Raw genomic sequence first — 8,581 nt, forward strand, 5'->3', positions numbered from 1 at the left:
CATAAATACTCAATAACCTGTGGCAGTGACAGCACGGTCCTAGCGACCTTTGCTAGACAGCAAGATATAACGGTGCATTGGGATAAGGCCTCCATTGTCAGAGCCACTCGATCCAGGCAGGCTATCAAATACTTGGAAAAAATGGAAATACATAAGGCGCACTTATCTACGCTTTGCATCAACCACCGGGATGCGGACGGCCTATCGTCGGCCTGGAAATCTCTTGTCGACTAGCATCACGTTTTTGATACGGAAAACAGGGCTTAAACCCGTCAATGCGCAACCACGGTTTTTTGTAAATTTCGAACGCCGTTTTTTTGTAATTTCGAATTGAGTTCGTTTTTGTTATTCGTTAACTGACGAAAGCTGATTAATGCGGCCAAAAACGTTTTTAATCTAATAAAACTTCCTACTGGATGCTTAAAAGGTGTAGTACGTTTGTTTTACAGTCCAGTAAACGTTTCTTTTATTCAAATAACTAAGAATCATACCAATCTACAAGCCACTGAGTAATAATTAAAATTAGATAGTTCAACTAAAATGACTTAAAACCATGCAAGATGTTTACTTTTCAATAATAATCATAATATCAGCAATAAAGATTGAAAAGATTTGACAATTTCTGAAAATATTCTACAAGATTTCAGAAACTTTTCAAGAAATTAGACATTTCCAATGTCAAAATTTATTCAGTTATTAAAATTATTCAAACAACCAAAGACCTAAACTACTGTTTTATTAATGAATTATAACAACATTATTATTTAGATAATTACACTATTTAATTTGTCCTAAAAGTAGGGATTAAACACTGCCTTTAGGCCAAATTATATAGTTTAATTAGCTAATTAATAGAACTGATTGAATATATTCAAACAAGCAAAGATATAAACCATCATGGTTTATGTTTATATAGAATTATGTCATTTATTAGAATTTTTATTGATTTTCTCTCTTTCATATAGGTTTTTACTTTTAAATAATCATTGATTAATTATACACAAAATAATTGTTTAAACTTCAATCATTTTATTTACTCACCAAAAAACCTTTCATTCCAACCAGTAGGAGTTTAATTTCTCATATAAATCTGGACAAATGTTCAGGTCTCCAATTTTTCATTCTCAGAGACCAAACAATTAGAGACCTGAACATTTGTCAAATTTATATGAAAAATTAAACTCATGCTGGTTGGATAAAAAGGTTTTTGGTGAGTAGATTACAGTGTCTTAGTTTTAGAAAGATATTATGGAAACATTTTATTTAGTTACTAAAATTCAGGTTTTAGTTATATTAGATGTTACTGTAAATAAAGACATGATACTGTTGGCAGTTTACTAAAATATTAAATATTCCATAAGCTTCCCTCAATTTTTGATTACAGATATAATATGATAGAAATCACATCACAAACAACAAAATGCTAGATTTTAGTCTCGTTATTCAGAATAATACTATTGTTGACATGCAATTTTAAATAATGCAAGAAACAGAAATAAATTATCAGAATTCAATTATCAAACAGAAACAGAAAACTTTCATTTTATTAGAAGGAAAAATAAGTGCTAGAGATATATCACATATATTAAACACTTTATAGGACATACTTTTCTGTATAATTCAGTCAGCCATGTTTTATTGATGTTAATATTGTTAGAATCCTCAGGTTATAATATTTAGACTATTTAATCTATAATGGATTACTTAACATATTTCCAAGTGTCTTACCTTGAAAGAGTCTTACATTGGGCTTAAAGATTAGCTTGAAGAACTCTGCTTCTACTGTACTATTTTAGATGCCGTTTTTTGCATTTTTGACTGCATTTTAGTAGGGTATGCCATGAAAATGCACATTAAGAAGGAATTTTTGGAAATTCAACTCTCCCAGGGAAAAGGAGGAGAGAGTTAGTTTTAGTCAGTATAAAGTGTAAATAATAAAAAAGGAAAGTAAATAGTGGCACATATAGTATACATTTTGGAAATTAATAAATATTTTTATCATTTCCACTGTTCGGGTAACCCAAAAACAATAAATCCAAAATAAATATATTTCAAATTTGGAACAAATTCAATGTTCCAAACAGGTTTCCTTAGATTTTAGAATTTAAAATTAATCATTTTATTCAAGTAAGGTTATCATAGTTCTTGCACCCAGTGAAAATGGGTAAGATCGGCTACAATCTAATAATCTTAATCTTCACTACTGTTACTTTCTGCCTGAGCAACGCCATGCTCATCAGCTAGTATACATATATATTAGACCCACAAAAACTTTTTCATCCATTGTAACACTTACAAATTTTATGTCATAGTTGTGCATGTTCTGAAAAAAAAAAAAAAACTCTGAAACATTCAACCAATAAAATTGGCTATCCTGTATTTTTTAATAGACTCATATATAATCGAGCAATCTGCATCACTGAGGAAATCTTGTAAACAACTAAGACTTTGTTTTGATTGTTGAGTTTAATCGGTTTATCTAGGTAATAATTGTTTTATCGGTTTATCAGTTATAAGATGTAATGATATAGTTACCTATATCATTACATCTTATAATGAACCTTTAGATGGGAAAATCTTATGCTATTATATGCAATATTAATTGTCCTTTATTGCTCCTGTAAAATTTGATTTTAGTATTTATCATCATTGACACACAAAAACCACATAACTTGTGTACACACACACACAATCACTTATCAATAGGTCCTTCAATACTGCAATTTTAATCAAAACAAGCTATAAAAAACCAATTTTATCATAAGCTAATTGATATAAACAAGAGTTAAGTTCCTATGGCATATTTCTGGTAACAAAAGCATCATCAAACTTCTAAATAAAGACCCAAAACATTCCTAATATTAAACATTGAAATAAATATTGTATATGTATAGCTCACATTTAAGATAAATTAATAAAAACAGATAAGATTTGTCCAATTTTTGGTAAATCAGTGAGAGAATGATTATGGCAGTGAGTGATGTAGCTTAACTCTCATCACCAATTATGGATAAGGATGAGAAAAACAATAAATGTTTACAAAATGAAAATTGTAAGGAGAACCTCCTACCACCATGCTCCATATCTTATTTTATTTTTTTGTAATTTTCCAGAAAACTAAAAATAAGATATAATTTGAATTTCAAAATGCATGAATTGCATGAATGCACACGACAAACTACTTTAAACCACTTCTTTTGATTTTATTTTCTATTTCATACCTGAAAATGGCCTATAAATATAAATAAAAACATTTAATAATAATTTATTTCTAAATTAAAGGTTTACTTTTATTCTTCTAATGAAATGACTATATTGAAAATTATTATTTTCCAGATCAGTTTTATGCTGTTTAAATTTTGGAATCATTCATTCTCTTATATTTTCAGTTTTGATAATTAATATAATATAATAATGAATTTCACAGTTCAATTATTATTTGATAACATGATGAAGTGACAATTTTTATTAACTTCTACATCTGTCAATGTCATAAACAAATGTGTAATTTATACTTATCTACAGAATGTTACTTATCCAGGTTAAAATGATTTTATTTAATTTAAAATCAAAAGTTAAAAAAATAATTTTATATTTTAAAAAATTATGTATAATATGTCAAATGACAAATTTAAATGTATATTTAATATTAGAAAAAAAATATTCAATTAGAAATTATTTATTTACATTAAAAAATTTTCAATAAATAATCAACAATTCTCTTGTAACAACAAACCAAGATTTCTAACATTTAAAGAAAACTGATTAAAATTGATTAAAAAGAATAAAGACTGTCATCTTGAGTCACAGTTTGACTTGATTATACAATGACTTGATTATGACACATCAAATTACAATTTTACAAGTTAATAAATGTAATAAATTTTATCTAATGTTGTACAAGTTGTTTATATTTAAAATGAATGAAATCATTATATATAAATTTTTAATTTATCTGATTTCATTCATTTTAAATATATTCACTAATGTTTCAATTTTAATTTGTATTTAATTTACTTTGGTATAAAGATCAAAGTGGTATGTAATTTTTAATAAATAGAATACTTTCCATAAGTTACTTTTATGCAATGAAAGTATCAATAGATAAAGTTTTGGAATATTTGAAAACCTTTAAGATCATCAGTCAAATCTAAGTCAAAGATGGGGGAAAAATATGATTAATGAATTAATAAACTTATTTAAATTTATTCACAATTAAATTTATTCACAACACATTTTGTAAACATAAATTGTTAATGCTCATTTTTACAGATATACTCTACAGTCACAGACTTTCATAAAACAAATTCTTTTGAACTCTATGAAATTATTATTATTCAGCACACATTTTCTAGTAAGTTAACTTTTGTTTATTACTACATAAGACTTTTGTGCTAAAGAATAATTTGAGTCACTTATTAATAATTTATTACAAAAATTTAGTTAAAAACAAACAAAATATTCTTATATATTTCTAAAGTGCTTACAGAGCTAGTTACTGATTGATTTATAATTTATAATATACAGGTATACCTCGAGTTACGTCATTCTCGATTATACATCGTTTATCAAAAAAGCATATGAAAAAATAAAAATCAAGTTTAAGTCATTTTATTTGACTTTACATCCATCTGCCACAAATATTGAAGTCGTAATATCACTAGAAAAGTGTTAAAAGCACATAAAATCATATTAAAATATGTACATTTACAGTAAATGTTAATATTAATCATCATAAATCCTAGAGAACAAAACATGAAAACATCTGTTTCTGTGTTGTAGTCTTATTTAGCGGTCTTTAAGTGCTCATTATTGGCATTTTCCACCGTAGTTTCGACTTACGTCGTAACTACACAAGTAAATTCGACTTACGTCGCCTCTCCTGGAACCAATTACCGACGTACGGCGAGGTATACCTGTATTTACTTTGTGTGGAAGTTGTATAGATTACTCTCTATGGAATTTCGGGACTTTGAGTATATATCATAACTCAGGGGACTGAGATGAGTTCAATGATACCCTACTTTTGGACCGAAGACTAAAAATAAGAAAGTTATCATATTTACGATTTCTTGCTTTTCACAATGCATTCTACACCATTTTAGAGTTTTCCACTAGGTGGTGCTGCTTGTAATACATTTTCTCTTTTTTCCTGTTGTTCAAGAACTACTGCAAATCAATAACTAGTGACATTAAACACTGGGCACTATTTTATTTCAAAATTTGTTTCTTTAAATTAAAAAAATTTTTCATCATTCTCATATAAGAAAAGTTTCTTCCATTTATCCTTTTGTTTGTGTTATAAGGAAAATAGTTTTTTAATTTTTATAAAATTGTCAGATGTATCTTTAATTTCATTCCATAAATTGATCTGCTATAAAATTTCATTTCAATAATCTTGTTTGTTTCTGGAAAACTGTCATTATTAATTACCCTTCCAACCCACCAGGTACAAAAATTTGGCCATTACAACACTTATACATAGGGCTGTTTTGTATCTTCTTCCCAACTGCTTGTAGATGAAGAGCTTGCCCACATTAAATTAGCAGTATGCAGGGCTGGATATTCTCTCACCAAGTTTAATTATTTAGTCAATTGGATAAAAAATGCATTATTTTCATGACACACTTTATTTTGTAAATAGGAACTGGACTTTGTGTCATCAGCCATCCTGTACCTATGCTCCCCTTCATTGCATATATGTCGAGCCTTTAGAAAACTCGAGTATATACTACCACTAACTCTCCAGTCCACATTGTGTAGGATACTTTGCAATTATAGAGAGGGGTTACACTTTTTGAAAAGTCTAGACTATACCTTTGCAAAATGCACTAACTGGGTCAAATTTATTATATATATGTGCAACTACCAGAATGCCCTGTGTCTATCTAGCAGAGCATTGTGAAGACATTACACACGGGACATGTTCAACAGAGTTAGTCAAAAAAGTGATGGAATATAACTTTGATCCTCTTTGGTCACAAGTTTCTATGATAAAACACTGTGGGGATAGGACAGTTTTGTTCATTTGGGAGTCTCTATTTATTACATCAACATTCTCATTCAACTTTCTCACACTTGATATTCCAGAGCTATGGGTTGTGCTGTTCAACTTCTAAAATTGTAGGTCATGCAGTTGTGACAAGAACATACTGGTTACAAGGGAGCTCCATTGTTTATATTTTGTTTAAATTTTCTTTATACTCTTATCAATTATTTTTGTAACTATTGCCATCATATATTATGTTTATAGGGACAAAGTGATAAGTATACCATACATAAAAATGTGTTTTAAGAATTTTCTTAAATTTTGTAAATTTAAAAATTTTTGTCCTGGAAAATTTTTTATCTAATATCAATATATTTCAATTATCAATTAATAAAATCATTAAGAAATGAAACAAGAAATCAAAAATTAATAAAAGTAATTACATCAATATTCAAGTTTTTTTTAATTGAATCAGATGCTATTTATATTTTTATAGAAGTAAACAATGTTGAATCAAAAAACATGTAAACAAAAAAATAGCAACCTACAAGAGGATGTAGATAACAGAAAAACAACTTTTGAAAAACAATTTATAAAAAGGATCCTAACTTATTAATTTGGCAAGAACTTTTTCAAATAATTTATGCTGCATATTCTAGATCATCTTATAGCATGATTCATTTTATAGTTTATTAATTTAAATTATACATTTATATTTGATATCAATAATAATTTAGAAAATTTATAAAGCATTTTTACCTGTCTTGACATACTGATTTAAATTATTATTAGATTTTTTTTAAAAAATTAATAAGTAATACTTTTATAAATAAACTCAATATATATTAACATTTTATATTTTAATTTTTTGTTTTTTTAACAATTTTATAATATATTTAAAAATTATTCCTATTTTATGTTTCATTAATATTTATAATAAATACAACCTATATATAATAAATACAACTGAAGTCAACATAACCTAAAATTTAAAAATCCACCAAAAAACCAAAAAAAAATGTTTGTGTAAAAATTCTGCAATGATGTAATCTTAATTCCTGAAAATTACTTATTAAATCCAGAATTTCAAAAAAATCAAATCGAGCTTTACTCAAACCTTTAGTTAGATTAATTATATGTTTACAAATTCCTACAAAGCTTTGCTTTCACAACCAGTTTTTGATACGTACTGATAAAAATATAAACAACATAAATTAAGTCAATCACTTTTCCTTTGAAATTTATTTTTTGTTAAAAAGTATTTTTGTACAGTATGTGTAATCTGTAGCTAACAAACTTCAGCATAATTCATAGATTCAATCCTCTTAAAACAACAACTTTTGCCATAAATTTACTTCTCGTAGTATATTTTTCTAATAGTAATTTAGAATTTTTTTTCTACTGGAAGAGAATGACATTTTATAAAAATTTACTATTATAAAATAGCAATAACTTATAAAAATAAGATTTCTTTCAACATTTAATTTGTACACTAGTTTACAGCTAGCAAATTTTATTAAAATTTCTGTAAATTTGCTAACTTATAAACCAATTAATGAATTAATATAATAAGATAATATATTTACGAAGTTACCTGAAGCTGAACAGACACTGTCAATGATTAAAATTGCAAGTCACGACGAATTCTGCGAAACACATCTTGTTTACTGAACGTTAGAAAAGTACATCGCAGTTGGCAAAAGCATTTATTGCTAAAGTTAGTCTGTTTCTTAATATAAGATTGAATACAAAGGACCGTCGAATGGTTATTCTTTTACGTGATCTAACTATATCAAATATTGTGATTGGTTCTCATTCATTTCATACACGACAATATACCAATTAGAGTAAACGAGACATGGTGTATTAGTTTGATCGTTTTTAACTTTATTTTTTAGTTAGTACATTTTAAACACTTACCAAAATAATATATTGACAGCGATTAAGACGACAGCACTGATGTAAGGCCGTTCCCATATTAAAAGGGCCTGAATAGGAATGATGTATTGTTCGAGCTTACTTATCAAAGACGCAAAATTACTTTCGGGCCTAACTAACTCTTCGTTCCTTTCCTCACGTGTTTGAATCATTTGTATTAAATAATTATATAAATTTTCCATTGATTTAATCAATCTGTTTATATACGAACTCATTTAGGACACAACTTCCACTTATTTAAAGCGTATAATCCAATTGACACAAATATTAAATCACTCTCATTTCGAAACTAATTTTTTTCCACAGGTGGCGCTTTAACATTATTTGCAAAATATATCGTTTGGTTTTTTTTAAATCGATTTTTTAAATTAATTAACTATATAAAAATAAGTTTACATTAATTATTATGAATAATAATTACGCATTTTAAAATAAAAATATAGCATTACAAGTTAATAAGTAAAGTAATAAATTTCTAAAATTTTAGTGAAGTATTGTATAGAAATTTGGAAATTTATACTATACGAAAGGATCGCGTTCTTTTAAGTGTAATACATATATTGATGGGGAAAATTGCTTTAAATGTTATAATTTTGAGGAAATTTCGAAACTGGTTAGAGGAAATAGTGATATATTCATTTAACATTATTATCC

At 26.8% G+C, this 8,581-nt stretch overlaps 1 protein-coding gene across 3 annotated transcripts in view; it reads right to left on the reverse strand.

The window, feature by feature from the left end:
- The window catches only part of LOC136985697 (reticulophagy regulator 3), a 36,530-nt gene extending 28,309 nt beyond the window's left edge, over positions 1-8,221 (reverse strand). For 2 of the 3 annotated variants that reach the window (XM_067283026.1, XM_067283025.1), the window contains exon 1: positions 7,910-8,221. In XM_067283026.1, coding sequence (XP_067139127.1) covers positions 7,910-8,142 — 233 coding nt within the window. In that variant the 5' untranslated portion in view covers positions 8,143-8,221. Of the gene's footprint in view, positions 1-7,583; positions 7,741-7,909 lie in introns of those variants that run through there. The other variant, XM_067283028.1, reaches the window with a different exon arrangement.
- Positions 8,222-8,581: the final 360 nt, after the last annotated feature.

The sequence above is a fragment of the Centruroides vittatus genome, unplaced genomic scaffold (genome assembly GCF_030686945.1).
Source record: "Centruroides vittatus isolate TY-2023 unplaced genomic scaffold, ASM3068694v2 contig_975, whole genome shotgun sequence".
NCBI lineage: Eukaryota > Metazoa > Arthropoda > Arachnida > Scorpiones > Buthidae > Centruroides > Centruroides vittatus.